General features: G+C 33.2%; 4 protein-coding genes across 4 annotated transcripts; all 4 read left to right on the forward strand.

Annotated features, from left to right (window-relative positions):
• Positions 1–2,792: 2,792 nt before the first annotated feature.
• Positions 2,793–4,261, forward strand: LOC103312173 (probable RNA-binding protein 46). The gene is made up of 5 exons (XM_015985478.2): positions 2,793–3,509; positions 3,559–3,739; positions 3,791–3,884; positions 3,932–4,038; positions 4,090–4,261. Exons 1-5 carry the CDS (start codon positions 2,898–2,900, stop codon positions 4,092–4,094), a joined length of 999 nt encoding a protein of 332 aa, XP_015840964.1. The 5' UTR covers positions 2,793–2,897; the 3' UTR covers positions 4,095–4,261.
• A 2,463-nt stretch (positions 4,262–6,724) lies between these two features.
• On the forward strand, positions 6,725–9,906 carry LOC656165 (APOBEC1 complementation factor-like). Its single transcript, XM_064356971.1, has 5 exons — positions 6,725–7,598; positions 9,124–9,304; positions 9,359–9,467; positions 9,519–9,636; positions 9,686–9,906. The coding sequence occupies exons 1-5, from the start codon at positions 6,975–6,977 to the stop codon at positions 9,743–9,745; spliced, it is 1,092 nt and encodes a 363-aa protein (XP_064213041.1). The 5' UTR covers positions 6,725–6,974; the 3' UTR covers positions 9,746–9,906.
• Positions 9,907–10,805: 899 nt separating this feature from the next.
• Positions 10,806–12,407, forward strand: LOC656247 (APOBEC1 complementation factor-like). The gene is made up of 4 exons (XM_015985484.2): positions 10,806–11,649; positions 11,795–11,972; positions 12,083–12,182; positions 12,238–12,407. The coding sequence occupies exons 1-4, from the start codon at positions 10,996–10,998 to the stop codon at positions 12,317–12,319; spliced, it is 1,014 nt and encodes a 337-aa protein (XP_015840970.1). The 5' UTR covers positions 10,806–10,995; the 3' UTR covers positions 12,320–12,407.
• Positions 12,408–15,671: 3,264 nt separating this feature from the next.
• On the forward strand, positions 15,672–17,696 carry LOC103312163 (RNA-binding protein 47). Its single transcript, XM_064357290.1, has 5 exons — positions 15,672–16,639; positions 17,095–17,272; positions 17,321–17,393; positions 17,447–17,495; positions 17,545–17,696. The coding sequence occupies exons 1-5, from the start codon at positions 16,001–16,003 to the stop codon at positions 17,653–17,655; spliced, it is 1,050 nt and encodes a 349-aa protein (XP_064213360.1). The 5' UTR covers positions 15,672–16,000; the 3' UTR covers positions 17,656–17,696.
• Positions 17,697–21,743: the final 4,047 nt, after the last annotated feature.

Genomic DNA, 21,743 nt, shown 5'->3' on the forward strand with positions numbered 1-21,743 from the left:
CTCTGGCCACTAATTAGACTAATGATGACTGTATTCTTATTTACACAAGGGCGCAATTAGCACGAAGAAAATACGACCGTCTAATGTCGTATAGTTAATTAAGGCAGGCACGTCGATATCGGTCCGATGGTCACCTGATACAATTAAGAAGCCCTCTGCCGTCTCGACAAGGAATTAACCGTGGGGTGACAGTTTAAAAGCCCAACTTCTTGTTAATACGACAGCGAATAACGCTGAATTTGATTAGTGACGGCTGCTAGCAACTACAAAATTGATTTATTCCCCATTTCCCCCCCAAAAAAACATCTCGTTTGTCGCGTCGATAAAGTGTATAAATATCTCTCGACGTCGTGTGAGGTAATCTCTTCGGAAATGCTTCAAATTCAGCTGCGAAGGCACTAACTGATGAACAATTTACGTCAGTGTCAGGAACAACTCTTTCGGACTTTCATCGAGTTAGTTCGAGATCATTGTGTTTGATTAGTATGATCTAGCATCTACAGCAAATGTTGAAACTGTTACAACGCCAGACGTTTCAGTTTCAATAAATCAATTTAAGTTGCCGCATTTACCTGCAATGCTCTGTTAAGACCACTCACCTGAAACAAAAAAAAACGTTATTAAACCCTCGGGGAAGAAAAAATTAAGACATTTAAGCTACACAACATAAAAACTACATAAAAATGGATTTTATCGGAGAAAGTGTATAAAAAAGTACAGCTACGTGCTTGAACACGTTCAAAATTTTCCTCTGAATGATTTTATCCCATTTAATTTTATCTGGATTCTAATAAGCGAAAAAATTATAATTTGCGCGCTGTAGTGTAAAATTGAAACAATAAACCAAATCAATATTAAATTATGTGTATGGGAAAAGTTCGCAAAACGTTTGATGTGCATAATTATCAAAGAAAATTATAGGCTAACAAACCAATTACAAACAAAATTTAATGAAGAGAAATGATGGTAATAGCGGAACAATAAATAATAAACTGTAGGTGTTCACACTTAACATGAATCATTAAACCGGACCATAAACTTTACGGTTTGTTGAGAAATCGTCAATATTTCCGAGGTTTATGAATATTTGTGTTCATGTTGGTCGGTTCGCAACGGTACGGTTTTACACTCAATTATTTTTATGTTAATGTTAAATAAAAACACCTTCGCTCGTATTTGTATTGATTTAAATTCGACAGTTCGCTTGGATCACCTTGAATGTCTTAAAATTGGAACTTTCTTATCCAAAGTTGAAAAGTCTCCACTGGCAAATTAAAGCATCGTAAAAATTGATAATCAAATTGAAATAAATTCAATCAGAACTAACACAAAAAAGTAAATAATTCAGAGTAGCGCGCTGTTTGCGTTCGATATAAACGTAGTAAACACAACGATCCTTTCTCCCCTCTGTGGACAGGAGCTGCACTAAAATCAGAGACTCAAACCTCCTGCAACAAGTCTATGAAAGAGCTTTCGCTCTTTTGCTTTTTTGCCTCCGACATCTAGCGTTCAATGTGCTACATTAATATATCAATTTCACAGAATACATTAGCACGTTTTTCGTTCAAAAAAACCTTAGGACAATGAAAAACGAGTTTTTTCAAAGCCAAGTGTGTGGGGAAGGGAACTTCGACCAATGAGATTAGTTTAGAATATCACACCCATTTAATCTATTTAATCTTATTATGGGCATTTATTTACATATTTACTCGTACATACAAAGTTGTTGCATTTTGATTGCAAGCTAAAATTAGATAAATACTTTACATGTATAAAAATTGATAAATCGGTATGAAAATGGGAGGAGCTGAAAATAAGAGGATTTTTAAAATGGAGAATCGGTCTACACCTGTTCGGTGGAATGGTGTTTTTTTTTAATTTTAAATTAATTAAAAGATCATTAAAAGTTAAATACATCCGAAAATCATTTACGAGTACAAGCTGTCCCAGCGAACCCAAAAAGCTCCATAACTTGTTCAGTATTATTAGAGATATTGATTTTTTCTTTTTTTATATTACTCCTGCGATTCTGCTGCATATTTCTAAACTATTGCGGTATATGTAAAGGCTGTCCCAATATAAAAAAAAACAATAAAGTTTAGTTTTTGAAATAATTTTAACATTTTAGTTATTTCACTGCAATAAATGACAAATAATGGCCTAAAGGTAACATTATTAAAGTTATTATTAGTTGAAAATTTCACAATTCGACTACTGAAACAATTGTTAACACTTTTTTTATTATGTTCAAAGTTAGATATCTTTTGAGTAATCAGCAACTGTTAATATTTTTAGAGAGACAATTTAAAGATCTTTTAGATGCAAAAAAAAATTGGATGTTCCAATTCAATTTGCAATACATTTTTTATCTTCCTGATTGCCGTAAGCTAATAAAAATTATGTATCCTTTAAGTTTGAACTTTCTTCTTTAAAATGGTAATAGTTCTACTTTTCTGAGATTGTTACCTTTTATTTAATGATTTTTTTCAAAAATAAAATAATTTTTCAAGAAAATAAAGTAAAATCGATAATTAAGAATTTATTTTAAAAACACCCAAAAATGCAAAAGCACAGGTTGTTCATTTAAAAAAGCATAAGTTTGTGTTGTAGCTAGTTGTTGATTCATGTCAATTAAAAAATTAATTAATTCGATAATTCGAAAAATCTCTTGCAATAATTTTGATTAATAATATCTATAATCAAGAACCAAATTCAAGGAACAATGAAAACGTTTTATTTTTTCGGAGAAATACGGCATAGAAGAGACAAAGCCGCCCGTTTGAAGTCTTCCGCTTCTGTTTTCTTCTTGCACCACCACACTCCTCAACCAATCATCAGTAACGTACTTCTTTTATTCGTGATCTGTGTGTGATAACGAGTGCATCGTGCAGTTAAAAATGTTCCCAAAAAGCCCCGAAAACTATATAATTCGTGAAAAATACCAAAAAATCTACTTATTAAGCCCCGGGTCGTTAACACCTCCTCCTGGAAGTGAAGTATTTGTCGGCAATATACCAAGTGTGATATCAGACGATGAGCTCATCTTCATCTTCTCCGAAGCGGGTCGCGTTTACAGATTCCAGCGAATGATAGACGACAATGGCAATAACAAACCATTTGCATTTATCAGTTATCACAACGATGAAGACGCGAACAAAGCTGTTTTGTTCTTCCACAAATTTTCAATACGAAAGCACAGGAAATTAAATGTTCACCTGTCGGTGAATAACTGCCGACTGTACTTTGGAAACATTCCGAGAGAAATGACCAAGGAAGACGTCATGCTTAACCTGTTAAATTTTATCGAAAAAATTGTTAAAGTCCTAGTCCTACCATCAAGATGTAATACGGCATTGAATCGTGGTTATGCTTTTGTGGACTTTGTATCGCATACATTGGCTGCCTTCGCCAAAAGGCAACTAGAATTGGGGCTTTTCTGGGGTGGGAGGCACATTACAGTGGAGTGGGCTTACCGTGAGCCTTTGGTGCCCCCTTTCATTTTTCTACAAGTAAGAGTTTTTCTTCGCAATAGTCAGAACAATCAAATGAAATTTTTAGATAAAATGCCTCATTTTCAAGAATATCCCCATCGATTGTTCGCGGTGCGTTTTCAGGAAATTTCTCAGCCTGTTTGTCCACATCACCACCGTCCGAAGGATTTACAAAAAAGATAGTCATGCTTTCGTCCACTTCCAATCATGGGAAGCGGCCGAAATAGCTATCAAAACATTACGCTCACGTTTGTACTCCCCGATTTTTTTATTTTCCATTAAGACGCTTTTACTTGCAGATATTTTGAGGATTTACGATAGGGAAATTAGAGTGGAATGGGCCAGACCGCCAAACTACCGTCGCAAAAAAACAATTCCGGATCATTTTTCCAAGTGAGAAATTATTATTTGTTTACGAGTTTGTGTTTAATCGAATTCAGGTTTGTATGTCCGCAAGTTCAAAATTGCCAGGAGGAGCAAAAGAAAGAACGGAAAGGAGAAGCCGTTCGTTTCAAGTGCCGCAAACGAGGCGATTTGAGACCAATCAGTGAGAAAAGTTTTCAACTTAATTAGCAATTTCTTATTTTCATTGTTTCAGGTTAAAAGTGCCAATTTTCTCTGAAATAATTGGCTGCACCTTCACCCAGTTTTAAGAGATTCGAATCATTTTGTTCATTTATCCATAATTTTTAAGTTTTGCATGTTTTTTCGATTTTTTAATTAAAATCACTTATGTTTGTTTTACTTTTCCTACGAATAAAATCAGTTATATGGGCAATTCTTTATTTTTAAGAAGCAGTCGCTTCGTTACTGTCAGTTATTTTAAAAAATCAAATGTAATTTTTACGAGTTCAGCATCAAAATTAGTTAGCAATATTTTTTGCACTACAGACTTTTTCAAGCTAGCTTTAATGGCACGTCTTTTAAACATTCTTAAAAATTATTCTTATTTTTCGATAATGGGAGATGAACTCCTTGGTCTTTAATAATTTATGTCATTTTAATTTGTATTTTCTCTGTGGATTGCGTTAAACATTAGCTAAATAAAAAAAGGTGAATAAAATTAATAATTTGATTCCAAAAGCAAGAAAAAAGTCAAGCGGACTAAGTTTCCGGTCGATGGTCACTTGGTGAATATCTGACCCATTTCTCATTTTTAATTCAATCAAATTTTTTACTATTTGTTATTATTTTTTTTGTTATGCTATACAGCTTCACGAAAAATGGTTTTCAAATACTGTTTCATAAATAAGCTACAATAGAGTTATTGTAAATAAATCGTTATTGCATTTTTGAACGTAGCTTTTAACACTAAAGTTTTTTACGCTAAACATTTATTAGTCCACTTTGCTTAGTTTGTGAAATAATTTATTTTTTTTTTGGAGGAAAATACGCTCTTTTCAAAAATTCAAGAAAAATTAAAAATTAAATTGAGTCAGCCTGAGAATGATTTTTTTGGAAAGTGGCAGTTGAGAAATTAAAAAAAAGTCTGTTAAACATTGAATAACTTACAAATCTTTAATGAAACACCCTATGTTAAATTTTTGCATCTTAAAGGTTTATATCTTTCTAAAAACGTTAATATCAAAACATTAACTTTCATTGTTTCAGTAATCAAAAGGTGAAATTCTCAGCTAATAATAAATTTAATGCTACTCTTAAGCCATTATTTTTCGTCATTTATAACAGCAAAATAACAAATTTTAATATTTATAGCACCTTGTATAAACTCCAAGAAATAATTCCCGTTAGAATTAGGTACTATGGTGAAAACAATGCTTTATGAATAATGTGCAAAAATGAACATTAAATTTAAAGTCAAAAATCTTTTTTTTCATTAACTTTAACCATATAAAGTATTATGTTTTTACTTAGACATTTTAATAATCTTTGATAGCAATAACAACTGCAGTGTTCCCCTTCAAATTTTTAAAAGTTATTCGACTTTTAACAAACTTATTAATTTTTTTAGGTTCCTATTGTAATAAAATGGCGAAAATTTATTGTTTCTATTGTATTCTTAGTTTAACCATTGATTTCAACCAACAAAAAAAATGAGTATATTAAAAACCACGTCAATGAAATGTAATAAAATAATGGTGTTTTTATAAAAAAAATACGAAGTACCTTTTGTAAGTCACGAAAAGAATTTTAGGTGGTTCAATATCTAAGTATTAATTTTGTACCTGCTTATACTTTTTTTTAATGTTTTAATATTTAAAGGTCAATAATGTACTTTACCAACTTGCTAGGACACTTGCCTGTAAGTATTCAAGTATTCAAATTTTTTTATGATCTTATTTTTGAGATTTTAGAAATCTTAAAAAATAGATGAAACTCATTACTTACTACTCATTATTATTATTATTATTCCTAACAAATAACATACCTCTGAATTCATTTTATCATTAAAAAAATATCATAGTTGATATAATACTCATACAAAGCAGGATCTTTAAATATTTTTAACCACATGACATATTTTTCTTTGCAAACTTGCTTATAAAACAATAATCTTTATAAACTAAACTTGTTGCCTTTTTTATTATTGCCATAATTGATAAAAGTGAATATAATATTCGAATATATATAATAATAATAAAAGATAGCATTCCGAAAAAAGTTAATAATTAAAAGCACTGACCTCTTACTAATCTGTGTATTAAGGCACCAAACCAATATCTCAAAAACTATCGGTCGTAGATGAGAAAGACAGTTAAATTTAAAATCCTCGAATAATTTTGTCTAAGAAAATTTAAAAATCTACTTGCTTTGAGTAGTTGGACTTGTAACTAAATTTTAACCGTGGTTAATCCTTTAATAATTTTGTATAAAAAGAGCTAAGTTTCAGTTGCCTAAACTCAACTCAATTAAAAAAAAATACTAATAATATGTGTCTTATTGTTTATTACTTTAAATCTACCATAAATTTGCAAACACTGTTTGAAAGTAGCGATCCATAAATGGTCATTTTCTGATGTTTTTACTTAAACATCATTGATAGAGATATTAGACCACAATTATTACATAAAAAAATTGATATTTTGACAGTCCCGCCAAAGTTAAAAACGACACACATGCAGGCACATCTTTGCTCACAATTCTTGTGTATGTGAATTCTTATAAATGATTTGTTAAATACCTTCCCAAAATAAATTAGTATTTAAATTATTTGACAAAACATTTTAAATCAAGTCATAAAAAATGTGAAATTGTTGTTTTGCGCCAAAGCAACGTTTTACAACAATAAACACTCCCTTTCCTTATAAATTTGCAAATCGGGAATTGTTCCCAAAAATTTGAATATTACCACTTCTCGATTGTGTCCGAACTCCTCCGCTAAACAACCGTTAGACAATCCCCGCGAAATCCGCGCCAAATCTCCACCAATCAGGGTTTTTTCTAACGGTCATCATCAATAGATCTGCATTTGTGGCACTGCATCTGGTGTGAGTGTATCGTGTGTTGAACAAGAAACAAAGAATGGCTTCTGAAAAATACTCAATCATCCAAAGCAACGGCCAGAGGATCTACAAGCCGGCACCATCCTCAGCGGCGCCTCCACCAAAAGGTAGCGAGATCTTCGTGGGCAACATCCCACGCGACCTCTTCGAAGACGAGCTCATTCCACTGTTCTCCCAAGTGGCCCCCATTTACAAGTTCAGACTTATGATGGACTTTACTGGGAACACCAGAGGCTTCGCTTTTGTTACTTATTACAACGTGTGGGACGCTCAAAAGGCAGTTTTGAAATTCAATAAATATTGCATTGCGAGTAACACGAGAAAGTCGCAATTAACGGTCCATCTTTCACTCGATAACTGTCGTCTGTTCTTTGGTAATGTGCCCAAAGATAAAACTAGAGATGATATTGAAAATGAACTAAAGAAATTTATCGATGGGATTGTTAAAGTGATTACTTATCCGGAACGAAATGCCCATCATTTTAATCGAGGGTTTGCTTTTGTGGAGTTCCAATCGCACGCCATTGCAGCCATTGCAAGAAGAAAGCTGTTGGCTGATGGGGTGATTAGACCATGGGGAAGGAAGCTTTACGTTGATTGGGCAGAACCGGAACCCATGGTCGACCCAGACGTTATGACGCAGGTAAAAACTCATTTTAAGCCAAGTTAAAGCTTCCATTTAGATTTGATTTATTTAATTATTGTCTGATTCTTGGCAAAAATTTATTAAAAAAACCGTTAGACGCCATTTTTAATAACGGCATACTTTTGCTTCATTTTTTCTCCCTATGTGTGAATTTTTCCAGAATGTTTCTATTCTTATAAGTAAATAAATTAAGTGAATAAAACTATTTTGATTCAAAAAAAATCTAAAAAATTCATATATTCCTTCCAACATAAAACAAAGGGCGCAAACAGGAGGTGGCACCAGTTTCAAAATTATTCACAGTTTCATAAACACAAAAATAAAAAAACACCCTTCTTTTGGCTTTATTTCCCAAAAATTATTAAACTGTTTTTCTCAAATACAGTTCGAAATCTCTAAAGTTAATAAAAAAAGATCTTTGATTTTAAATGTGAATGTTAGCAACAACTTCTCACTTTTTTAACTTTACCTGTAATTTTCCAAAAAAATAATAAAACACTTTTTTTCTTCTTTTAGTTTTGATTGTTCGTTTTGATGTAAAAAAATTAAAAAAAGAGTTCGATAATTCTTTTTAAATATTTTAACATTGACCAATAACAATGGACGTCACCAATTTGTCGAGACATCCTGTATGTAATAAATTTTTACTCAACCTCAGAAATATCACAAAAAATTCAGCATTTGCATGTGAATTCGTTTAAAACTTCCCAACAATTCTTCATAATAAATAAGTAATTAATTAATTAAAGCAGTATTTCTACGTAAATATATTCTTGAATTCTCTTTTGAAAGCTTCATTTATTGAAATCGTGAGTTTAATCTCTGGTCAGAGCAATTTTTTTTTATTATTTTTCAAGAAAGTAAACAAAACGAATGTAAAATAAATAAAAAAACGTTATGACAATATTTGATTAATAGAAAAAATAAATTGAAAGCTTACCAAAAAAATTGAATAATTCCTGCACACTTTCTTAAATCCTTTAGTAAAATTATCGAAAAATTTCTGTAGACAGTATCAAAGGGCTTTATCGTTGTTTGATAAAGTAAAACTCAGAAATCAAAGGCTTTATGTAAAACTATCAAGTGACTATTGATAATTAAAATCTTTTTCAAAAATCGTGTGTTCAATCCCTGATCTAGGCAATTTCAGTTTCACTTTTTTTTTCAAAAAAAAATAATTATAACAATACCAAATAAAAAACAGTTGTAACTTTGGAACATTTCGTTTTACTGTATACAGAGTGAGTACATTTTACTATACTCCTACTCATATCTCAAAATCCCTAAGCATATGACTTTTTTCAGAATTTTTTTGCACTTCGTTATAAACAAAATTAATAATTGAAAATATAAAAATACATAATTAATCGAAAATTGACGATTTCTAATGTTCGATGTTCGAGTCAAAAAATTCTTGCAAACACCAAAATTGTGTTCATTTGAATTTTTACTTTAAAAAGTAACTTTTTAAACTTTTTTTCACGAAATATTCGCTATCTTCGTATTCATGGCGCTTTTTTAGGTGAAAGTTTTGTACATGAAAAATGTGCCCACCTTCTGGACGTTGGACCGTTTAAAAACCTACATCTCGAAAACTGTCGGCGAAATATTTATCGAAAGAATTTACAAGAGGGATAACTATGCCTTCATCCACTTTGATGAAAGATCATTCGCAGAAAGGGCTTTAAAAATTTTCGATTCTGGTAAGACTAAACAATATTATCAATTGATCTCTATAAATAAGCAAATGGATTCAGTTTCCCAATATCTGAGTTTCAACGGAAAACAAATTGAAGTGGAGTGGGCGCGACCGTCCTGCTACAGCAAAAAAAATAGGATAAATGAGGTCCCTGATAATTTCTGCACGTAAGAAGTTACATCAACTTTTTCATACATAATTTAATCAAATTTGTTTAGCTCTGTGCCTCCCAGACTTCGTAAACTCGTTCGACAAAGTAAGAAAGAAAATAAATTGGGTTCAACTGATTCCAGTTCTTGCAGCAGCGAGAGCGATATTCTTATGCATGCCGACTTGGTTTGTATCTCTCATAGGTTGGACGAAATTCTAAATTTTTATATTGCAGATTGAAACCGAAAACTTAGCGGCGCAGTTTGCACAACTCGCCCTTCGCCCAAAATTTTAACGCTCTACTAAAATTAGGTTTATTTTTTATTTTAGTATCTCTTTTTTCATGTATTTTCATTTTAATTTAGTTTATAGTCACAACAACAAATCATTCTAATGTTTTGCTGTGTTTTAGATGTTTTAGAACAGTTTTTAAAGTAAATTATTGTTTTAAAATTAAGTTAATTAAATTAAGTTTTTTTTCGTAATTTTTTATAATCATTTTATTTATTTGTCAATTGACACAAACGACTGACTTTCATGACGTTATGTCCCTGGACTTGCACAAGCCAATTACATCATGGCCTGGACATCATGAAAGTGAGATGGGTTTAAGTATTTTAATCGTAGGTATTTAATTAATTATACTTTAATTTAAGAGTTTGTTTACTACAAGTATTTGTATCCATACTTTTTTTTGTATGTAATTACCAATTATAATTAAATAAAAACATTTTCTCAAACAACATTCAAGATTTTGACAATAAAAAATAAAAAATGGGCAAAAATAAAACAAGTCCTCACAGAACATAGAACCTCATAGAAAATTACCAAAAACTGTTTAAAAAATAGCCATTGTAAGCGCAAATTTAAAAAAAATATATATTACCAAATTCGAAAATCAACAAGCATGGAATATAATGCCATACAATAAAATGATGATAACACCTTCGAATATGTTAATATCGCAAAGTTTTTTTGAGCAGTTACAAATTCTAAGACAAGTTACATTTTCGTCGTCATTAAATGGCACTCTTGATCGGTTCAGCGAAAAGAAAATCCGATAAAGCAAACTGCTTGTTTAGTAAAACTTTGTTTCTCTACTCGTATGTATCAAAGGCAGCCGCACTTGATTGTAGGTGTTGCTCTACACCGAGAAACAATTCATAGTTCTTGGCAGTAAAAGTCTAAGTTCTACAACTACAGAGTTAAATAGGGTATTTTCCTTAATCTTATTTATTTTTTTAAACTACTCTCTTAATAAAAAACATCTACAACGGATTAAAACCCAATTTTCAAAATTTACAAAAATGGTAATAAATTAGAAAAATTAACTTTTTTTCATTCACTGAAATGGACTGCAATTACTCAGACACCACCTGCATTCCCACGCTCACTTTCATAGTCAAAGTGACCAATAATATCAATGAAATCTTTCCGCGAATGCGTTTTTTGTGTTGACGCCAAAACTTGTTTAAAACGTCTTATTTGCATCAGCAATTCAGTATTGCTCCATCATCTGTGGTGGGTAGTGTCGATAATTGTGCAATGTCTTCGTTAAATTTACGGAACCACGCATTTTTAAAATCACCACCCATGGACCATCAAGTTATTCAAGTCAATGGCCAACGCATTTACTCCCCGTGTGCATCTTCCGGAATCCGCCCTCCGCCAAAAGGAACGGAAATTTTCATCGGAAACCTCCCCCCGGATTTATACGAAGACGAACTCATCCCCCTATTCAGCCAAAAAGGCCCTATTTACAACCTAAGACTCATGATGGACTTCTTCGGACGTACCCGAGGGTACGGTTTCATTTCGTACTTCACACAAGAAGATGCTCATGCCGCTGTGGCAGCTTTTAATAATTATAAGATTAGAAATAAGGGCAAGATTGCTGTTTCAATGTCGGTGGATAATCGCCGGTTGTTTATCGGAAATATACCAAGACACGTTACTTTGAGCGAAATTCAGAGTGTGTTGGAAAAATACGTCGAAGGCATCGTCGATATTATTTTTTATCATGAACCTTATAACGATAGTATCAACAGAGGATTTATTTTTGTGGAGTTTGAAAGCCACCGTTTAGCTGCAATTGCTCGCAGACAGTTGTCCCCAGGAAACTTGACGATCTGGGGAAAACCTATTTTTGTTGACTGGGCCGAACCTCTACCGGTAGTTAATCCGCAAATTTTAAAGCAGGTATATTTGCTTTTTTTGCAATTTCTACGAGCACTCATTTTCGAGTGTTGTTACGTAACATTTACACCGAGTTTAGGGCGAGTTATTGAATATCAACATAATTTTGTAATTACATGTTTACCTAATCTATTTCTATTCTTCTTAGGTCACGAAATTATACCTGAGCAACCTGCCAATGACTTTGTCTTCTGAGGAATTGAAAAGTTTTTTATGCGAGCTCTTGGACCCCAGCCACATCATCAAGGTCCATAAAATCAACAATTTTGCTTTTGTTCATTTCACCCTCCGAAAGTATGCCGAAGAAGCCTTCAGAAAGCTAACAGGTAAGCCTCCAATTAGCATACAAAACCAATCACTTTAATAGTGATCCTAATTAAGTCACGTAAGCACCTTCTCAAAGAAATTTCCATAATTAAGTTTTTTTTTCTTTCAGGACTGGTTATGATGGACAAATTGATTGGGGTCGAATGGGCCAGACCGATTGAATATAGCAAACAATACCGTCTGGAGAAACTCCCGGATAATTTTTGCAAGTAAAATAACTTTGCAAATGTTAAAACTAAATGTTTACTTAATATTTGTTAACAGATCGGTACCTCCAGCTCAAAGAAAACTGGTTCAGAGCTCAATCAATCTGAAAAAGGGTCTGAGCTGTCGTCAATTTTGGTAGTCTAATGGCAGTTCAATAAGGACGGACGGAATATGTGAAAATATAACCCATGTTACGACTATTAATTTTGTATTTTTTTGCTAATGAAAGTATAACAAATAATAATCCATCTTTGCTTTTTTCCCACTATTTAACCTTCCTAATTAATAGAAAACCAGAACATTTTTCAAAAAAAAAACACGACAAAAAATCCATAATAAATTTCTTTAGTTCTTCATTTGTATGACAAAGTGTGTTTAAACGCTTCTGCGCCATTGCAAGAAGAAAGCAGTTGGCTGATGGAGTGATTAGACCATGGGGAAGGAAGCTTTACGTTGATTGGGCAGAACAAGAACCCATGGTCGGTCCATAACCAGAGGTAATGACGCAGGTAGAAATTCATTTCAAGACATTGGCTTCCACATTTTACCGGAAAATACTGTCAGGATAGTAGATATTTAAATGAATATTTATAACAATTTCGCTTTCGTTCACTTCACTCGTCGAAAATATGCCGAGGCAGCCTCACAAGGCTAACAGGTAAGCCTCGAATTAGCATACAAGTAGTTTTCAAACGACCAATCACTTTAACACCGCTCCCAATGCAATCGTGTTGATCCCTTCCTGGTCCACCTACATACAGTCTTTTCCAACAAAATTCAGACTCCTGTGAAGCCCTGCTGATTGAAGCAATTTCGCTATTGATTAGCCTTCAGAGAATAATTGAGTATGTTTTTATCCAGAATTGTTATAATGAACAAAGTGATTGGAATCGAATCGGCCAGGCCGACTGTCTAAAGCAAGATATTTGTGTTTCCATAAATGTTTTAACCAACTTTGTTAACAAATTTTCTAGCGTTATTAAACTTTATTTAACCTGCAATTATCCTTCTTTGTTTTTCAACTGTCCTTCTGTGTTTCTGGAAGTTGAAATCTACCTAAATTCAGTAACAAAAGGGAACACGAAACAACAACTGAAAGGTGTTACAAGTTGTTAGAAACTTCCTTTCCTAATTAACGTTAATGAATAAAATTTCGACGAAACATTTTTTTCAGCTGATAAGACGCAAATTCTTTTAACCCTCTTGCTACCACTTAGAAAGTTCAAGGGTGCATGGATAGGTAAATTAAATAAGTCCACTCTAAATCAAAACTTTGACGAACTTTCAATGCTAGGAAGCGAAACGAGATAAAAATAATTAAATAAAAAAAATTGTGCGGCAATGTGAAAATTAACTAACTGCTTGTAAATTAATAAGGTCAAAAACTCATCACAATTTTTTTAGAACAAACACAAAAAATTACGAACCATTCTGTTTTTCTATTTTTCAAAAGACTGCGAATACGTTATTACTTAATATCGGACTTTTATTAGCAAAAAAATTATGGAAATAAGGGCTAGAATAAGCATAAAATTGAAAAAAATGCTCAAAAACTGAAAATGTGCCTAAAAATACCTGTATATTGAAAGTTTTTTTCAAGAAAACTTTAGCCCCATTTAAAACAAATATATTTATCAAATGTTAAATAAAAACAAATAATTAAATAAAAAAAATCTATTTACTTTTCGAGGTTATTAAAACATTGTTTTAATGACACCTTAGTTCGGCAATTTTTTTAGTAAAAGATTTTGTTCTAAAAATGTGTTTTTGTGTCTTTCGACTGTTCAGTGTATACAAGTTGTGTGGATAGTAACTTTAATTTGTATATTAATGAAGTATTTTTTGGAAAATAACAAGGTATATTGCCAAAAAAATGCCTTTTTCAATAACATTTCCAAACCTAAGTAATAGGAGCTTAAAACCATTAATAATAAAAGCTTTATCCAGAATTGCATAAAAAAATGGGTGTTCCATTTCAAAAACAAATTTGTATTGTAATTACTTTTTGAAACGCATTGTAAATAACTTAAGACGATTCATATAAATACAGCGTGCTCAAAAACTGGCGCACCAACTCAATGGTGTGTGGTAGAGAAGTGGTTACATATAATGGTAAAAATAGTAAAAAAAATCTTTGTATTAAAGTTATTGATAAATAACTAATTTTAGGTAAACTATATGTGGCAACGTTGTCTAACAGTCATAATTGCAATAGAATTTGAGCAACAATAAAAATAAATTATTTTTGAAACGGTTTCCTAGGAAATAATTCCCAGTGTTGGCACATCTAGAGTTCCTTTATTGGGAGAGTTGGGACACTGAACGTCAAACCGAGCCAATTTTGTATTATGTGGATAGGGTATATATTTCTATCCTTTTTTATTAAAATTTTTGTTAGTAACTTATGTCAAAGGTTTATGTCGAAAATAATTTCAAGGTTATAATTTTTGTCAAATGCATAAAATGACATAATTTTACGTCAAATTTAACCAGGGACGTAGGAAACGTAGATATTACCTACCAATATTAACGTTCACATTTCTGAAATTTTTCAATATTTATTTTAATATTAAATACATAACTTAAAACATACTTCAATGCTAAAAATGCTTTTCTTTCAGTCACAATTTTTAGTAAAACATCTCTTCCCAAAAATTGGTCATCAAAAACCCTTCATATTCCCTGTCGTCTTTTTAAATTTTCTAAAAAATGATATTGAAGGTGTTCTCGTATGAAAAACGTAACAAAATCGTGAATTCCCAATAACTTTACAATTTGAAACAGAATCTAAAGTTCACGTAGATGCTAAAAGCGGCCAAGCAGCGACAGGTTCAACTTTCCTAAAAATTAGAACCAATTTTGGGTTCAAGTACCTACGTATTTTGTAAATACATAGACAAATTCCCAAAATCTCATAGATTTTGTACATAACATTATTTAGACGCTCAACTTTTCCAAAAGCTTGTTAATAAAAATGTAAAACTTGGCTGGAAAGGTTCAATTTCTCTCTCTTTCATCGATGATTACCATTTCTTAAAGTTAAGGAAAAAATGTTTATGATGAAGAGTTTAGACGTAAAATTCTTGTACTTACAAAGAAATCTCTTTTAAAATGTGGAGTTCATATAAAAAAAACAGTGAATTGACGACGACTGCCAGTCTAAACCATTTCTAAACGCAGTTAGTCGACGAAAAATGGAAACATTTTTTGACAAATTTATTTGACTTTTCGCCAAATTTCAAGTGTAACACCACTGATTTCTATCCCAATTTGTTTTTTTTACACATTCCAACCGACGTATATAAAACAAAATTTCGAAAATTGACATTCAGTGTCCCAACTCTCCCAATATAGGAACTCTAGGCACATCTACACATTGTGATTTTTTGGATAAATTTTAATTTTTTTAAATTAAAAAAACTGCTAAAATCTGATAGAAATTTAAAAATAATTATTCATCGTTTTGTTACGGAACGATTACCTGGTATGAAACATAAAAACATAAAAAAATAATGAAAACTAAAGAAGTTAACACAATAAGTTTGTAGCTCCAGATTTTTTAAAATATAACTTTAGGAATTTTTTCAACATTTTTCCCGTAATCTGCACTTGCTTCTCAATAACGTACCACTGAGTTGGTGCGCCAGTTTTTGAGCACCCTGTATAAATTTCAAGAATGTGGCATTAGCCAATACCCTTCCAGCGGCCATGGCCAAAGGCCTTTAATAAAGTGGGGATAACGGTATCAACAGTTCCTCAATCCCGGCAGTATCCAGAACTCTTCGAGTCCTTGTTACCTCTTAATCGTTATCATAAAAAAATGACGTGCCAAGTGGTCCTCCGCATCGAGTTAGAACAACTGACTTACAAAAGCCCAGGAATCGAATTAAAATATCGAGTGTTCCAAATCTACGGCCAGAAGCACGTAACACTCCAAAACCCCGACTTACACCCCGAACCTATGACTGAAATCTTCGTTGCGAAAATTCCCCGAAACATCGCCATCGAAAACCTCTTCAAATTCTTCGCACAATGTGGAGAGATCTACCAGATACGCCTTCTAATGGACTTTAGTGGATCAAACCGAGGCAAGTGTTTTGTGCAATACCTGCATGCGAAAGCGAGCCGTGAAGCGATTTGTTGTCTCCACAACGAAATCATCGAAAGTGGTCATCGGATTGTTGTGAAAATGTCTCTTAACAATAATCAACTGTTTCTGAGATCGATCCCGACGGTCATCCCCGAAGAGGAAGTAAGACAAGCTATTGTTAACACCATTGGTGAAGGCTTGATAGGCATTATAATGAAGAAATCGCGGACTTGTGAACGTTATTACTGCTTTTGTACGTATAGGGATCATCAGTTTGCGATCATGGCGCACAAAAAATCGTGGCCCTCTCTCAGAATTGGAAACTATTTGATTGATGTTCATTGGGCCATTCCTGAACTATTGCGATACGTGAGTTGATAATCTGGGTTTTTGCAGTGGCGGCTCGCTTAACTGGACAAAGAGGCTACATTTTATTTTTAACCAAAAGAAAAATCACCAAATCAAATAATTTTGAAATGAGAGATAAGACTTTGCTTATTTGAAATATTCACTAAAAGTTTTGAAAATTTGTTTCTGGTATCTAGTCTGGTACACGTCGTGAATGTAGCTTAAGCCCAAACAACTTTTGTTTTATTTGTGGTAAAATTATTCTAACAAAACCTGGGAAACTTTTACAAATGAAGATGGAAAACGACATTATTTTGGTGTTTTTTAATTTGCGAATCTAGTCTCTAATCGTTTTTCTTTTGCGCGCCGCCGCTGTGTTTCGTAATCTGCTTGCTACCCTCATGTAATTATGTCGATTCCTGGAATAAAGTAGGCATTTATTGATGTTGCCGACTCATTTATCTTGTATGTTTTAGTACACATATCTGTATTTTACGGACTTTAGTCCCGACATGACCAAGAAAGAATTTTTTGAGGCACTTATTACACTTATAGACGTGAAAACAATGATACAATTTCGTATTTACGATAAGTGCGGCTGTATAACTTTTAACCATCCGGATTCCTTGAAAAAAGCCGAAGAATGCTTAAGAGGTGAGTAGCTTGAATATTTTAGTTATTTATCTCATTTACATTTTGCAGGTTTAACTATACGAGGAATCAAATTAAGGTTTAGTAGATGGCCTTTTAGAATAAATCCTCTTTATCGGCCCCGGTAATTTGAACTTTGTCTTAAACCAAAATTTACATATTGTAATCCTGTTTTAGACACACTAGAAACACTATACACAATACAGCACCCACGTATCCATTTTCGGTAAGTTGCTTGTCGGTTTTTATTATAATTTTAGTGACCCATTTTTAAGTTTCAACAGTCTTCTAACTATTCTGAAGTTCCTAGTGAACCACCATTTCCAACAACATTCCCAGGAAATGTGCCTTTTTGTATGGTAAAAACTTTTTTACAGTGTTTATAAATCTTTGTTCCTTCTTAATTTTTAAATAAAAATTTTCAGCCTCCAACCTCTATTCCGCCGCCATCTTATATCAATGTAAGTAAAGTTTATTTAATTTTTTTGTAGTTTATCTTTGCGCTCATAGCAATGAAATCAAATTGTTTGAAACGTTTGGCTACGTAATTAATTAACTAATAACAATTTGTTTGTGGTGTTTAAACGAAAAAATTGTAATTAACTCAAAATAATTTTAACATAACTAACACCAAAAATAAACATTTAATGAAACGGGTTTGTTATCACAAAGAATAAACTCTTGTTTAAGGGTTAATTAATTTTCAACCAAAAACTAAACACAAATCGTCCGTAAAATAAACGAAATAGTCCTTAAAGTAATAGCTACTTTTCCGTCCTCATGTCATTACTGAAATTGTCCGTAAAATAACCGGACTAGCCCACAAAGTGTGCATGTGTGTAATTAACAGCACCTGACACTGAAAAAATTAATGCTGAAGTAAAATTTTATTTGACCCTTTTTACAAAGTGATTTTTATCCTCATCATATGCCGTTTAAACAATAACCATGTTTTAGTCTTTTCCATGAACTTTCATAATAAATTTGTTTATTTCAGAATTTTCACCATCTCTGAGCGCCAACGAGATTTCTTTCATCTCCCAAAAATTAAAACGACGTTAATTTCCTTGTAATTTCACATTTAGTAATAAAATATTTTTAATTTCCTTTGAAGTTGTTTCTAAAGTTATTGAAGCTTCCAAAAAGGAAACGGTCAAAAAATCACCGACTCCTCAACAAGTATGAGCAACTTGTGAAATCTGGAAATATTGGAAATTATCCAAACATTTGAGACGAAAGTTAGAGCCACTAAAGCGCTACAACACCATGAAATTTTATTCAAATGGTCGATTTTATGGGCACTTTGCAAAAAAACGGCAACCGGAATGATTTACTTCACATTTTCATTAAAAGTCGTTCGTGGATTAATTCATTCTATAAATTTAATATAGGCAGCGACACCAATTACCATCAATTATTTATACGTCACTTTGAATTACGGCCCCTATTAACCTGAAAGCATTCATGTAGGTATATGTGGGGGCACATTTGAAACATTTGTGCCTTCAATTTACAACCACGGCTAAGTAATATTAAAATTAAACCTTGTATACACCCCACGTCACGTCAGCATTTCTGCATATCATTACTTTGATTTAACTAGAGCTATTTTTCAATTACGACTGTGATAAGTAATTAAAATAACTTTTTTGCCCTTTCACACTCGAAGTGAGTTGATTAAAAAGACGGCTCACATTTTCAAGTCGCGTCTTCAATAACCTTTCAGACTTAGAGACACTGCTAGCAAAATTATCGACTAGTCGTCGTGCCCAACTTTCAGGAGACAACTTTGTGTTTACACGCAAACCGATAAGAATCTGGAACAAAAGGAAACCACAGACAGGGTCTGAATGGATTAAACGATACAGGATAAATGCGTAATTTCCTGGTTTATTCGCACCCCCATAAAGTTTTACGCCTCGTTGGAACGCCTACATCAGAATAACATCGAAGATGGGATTTTTAATTAAAAGGACAGAGTGGAATTTGTTGTTTTCGTATTAAAGTAATTAGTGTTTTCGGCGTCGAATCCCACAATTTCGCTCACAAAAGGGTGAAAGTGAGTTCGCTTCAACTGGGCCAAATTACCAACTTGTGTTGATCTTTGGCTCAACAGTTTCGACGGCGACTTTTGCTTTCGGCCTAATTACTCATCGAGTTCAATTCGACGGCAGAATTCCCAAAATATTGAATTTTATGTTCTAGACACTTTACAGCCAAATGATGCAAGTAAATTTTCCGGGTAATACATGCAATCTGTATTCGTTACTCCGCTTATATTAAAGTGGAAAGAAAAATTTATCCACTTCAAGAAAACAAAGCAAAGATATATGTTCCAGACCAGTCATTTATAAAAACTGGGACAATAGATCCGATGTATGGATACAATAGAAAAATTGCAATTAAATACAACTTCCACACTCAAGCAAATTGTAATCCTTCATTAAATACGATATCAATTAATCTAAAATAATTGTCTTCGTTTCGTCGCTAACAACTCCGACAGCAATAATAATGAACCGAATTAATCTAGGAGATGAGTTTGCCGCTGTGTGGCTAATTGGGGCGCATTTTTGGTTTAGTGTACTAAACACTGGGTTAAAACACGTTTCTTTACACAATTTGCTAAATTTTGTTGCCGCTGGAAGTTAATTATGACCTACAGTGACAGTTCCGGTAATAGATATTTGATTTATGGTGATTGGGACGACTGTAGCGCTAAATTATTCCTGACATGTTGCATATTCAGTATGTAGACGAACGGAGAAATATTTTTTTAAAGTGTTCAAAAAAGAGGCAAACATCAATCAGATTCCAGTTCGCCTCCAAATATAGCTTCATTCAATCAAAATAAAGAGCTATCCTAAATCTTGTACTTGCAATTCTTGACGCTAAAGCTCGCAGAAATATTGAGTGAATTGCAAACGAAAATGTAGACATTAGTACCCACACTAAAATTTATATTTCCGCTCTAAAACGTAAATCTTGCGCTGACCTGTGAACTTTCACGAGCTTTTTCATCATAAAATGGCCATATATCAATCAGGCCCTAAAAATATTTAAACCTGTAATATTTTTGACCCTAATAGCTTTTCCGAGCTCGGAAAATCAATTCACTGAATCAACAAGATAATTACACTTGCGTCCATATAATAATAAAAAAGTGCTTTGTTTACTTACGGATGGGCCGCCAAATCGATAATTCGTCGCTTACCTGCAACAAGAAAACGCAAGTTTCAAGTTTAAATTAAAAGACAACAGAAAAAAGAGATTACAAGTCTAGAAATAGAGCGTCTAGGAATTAGAGACTTGCTGTTTAAAAGTTGGAAAATTATTACAACAGGGTTATTGAAATGGAAGGGTTCAAGAGACAGCACCGGAATAAGGATTCGTGTGGTCTAGAGCGTGTTAAATCCCCATAAGCGGATGTGTCAGGAAGTGAGATGTTTATACCACCATTCGTAAAGTTTGTGGTGTAATGTGCAAGTAAAGTAGACTGAAAAATTTACAGTCAAAGTAAAGTAAAATGTTGGTCGTATCTGTCAATACATTTTCCAACAAAACCCAACAAAATTATCGTCCCATTTGAGAGAACTGGGGCTCAAATTACATTTTACACAAATAATAGAGGAAGCAGCAGTTTAGCTGTTATAACGTCGCGTTCGCTTATATTTTCCTTTATCCGCTTACAAGACAAAATGTTTTTCAGATAAATTTCAGCGCTGCAGAGTCCTAAAAAATGTCATTTCTACACGGAACTGATGCTTTCAATTTGCTCGATTGCGGCTCATCAGTGAAATTTTTATCCTTATCTCATCCATTTTATATAAGAGGCTTACACAGAATCCTGATTTTATAATTGCTCGCACGTTTGAAATTCCTCGCTAATCCTTTGGCTTTTTGATCGGTTCTATTTTAACATGTGTGGGTGTGGCAAAGCTCACAAAATTTAGGCGAAAATTATGAAAATAAGCCGATAAATTCTCTTGTACAAAGTGAATACGAAAAGGATAAATTATTTCGCCTCATGAATATTTAGAATGCCTAATTGTCCGATTATAATAAAGTTGCGAATAAATTCAAATGGTTTTATTTGTAACGTCAATTTGCACTTGCAAACAAACCTTTCGTCTAGCCTCCAGCTAGACCTGCTGATGTCGCTCCAGGCACTCATGCTGCGATTCCTCCTCGGCATCAGGATGGACCTGCTGGGTCTCCTGTCCAGGATCTCCGGCAGGAAATTGACCCTGGCTTTGGCCGCTGGAGGTGAGGGTTCACCGTTGGGGAGCATCTCGTAAGTCCAGTAACCCCCCAGCCTGGAATTTCGACGACTGCCCGCCAGTTTGTCGGTTTGAGGAGCCAGGTTACTGGCTCCGTCCGACGGAGAAGAGCTCGGCGAAGAATCGATGGTGAAGGTAGAAATTGCACAGTTAACAAAGACACTTTTTTAACACTCACACCGCATTTCGGAATT

Source organism: Tribolium castaneum, chromosome 1 (genome assembly GCF_031307605.1).
Source record: "Tribolium castaneum strain GA2 chromosome 1, icTriCast1.1, whole genome shotgun sequence".
Taxonomy (NCBI): Eukaryota; Metazoa; Arthropoda; class Insecta; order Coleoptera; family Tenebrionidae; genus Tribolium; species Tribolium castaneum.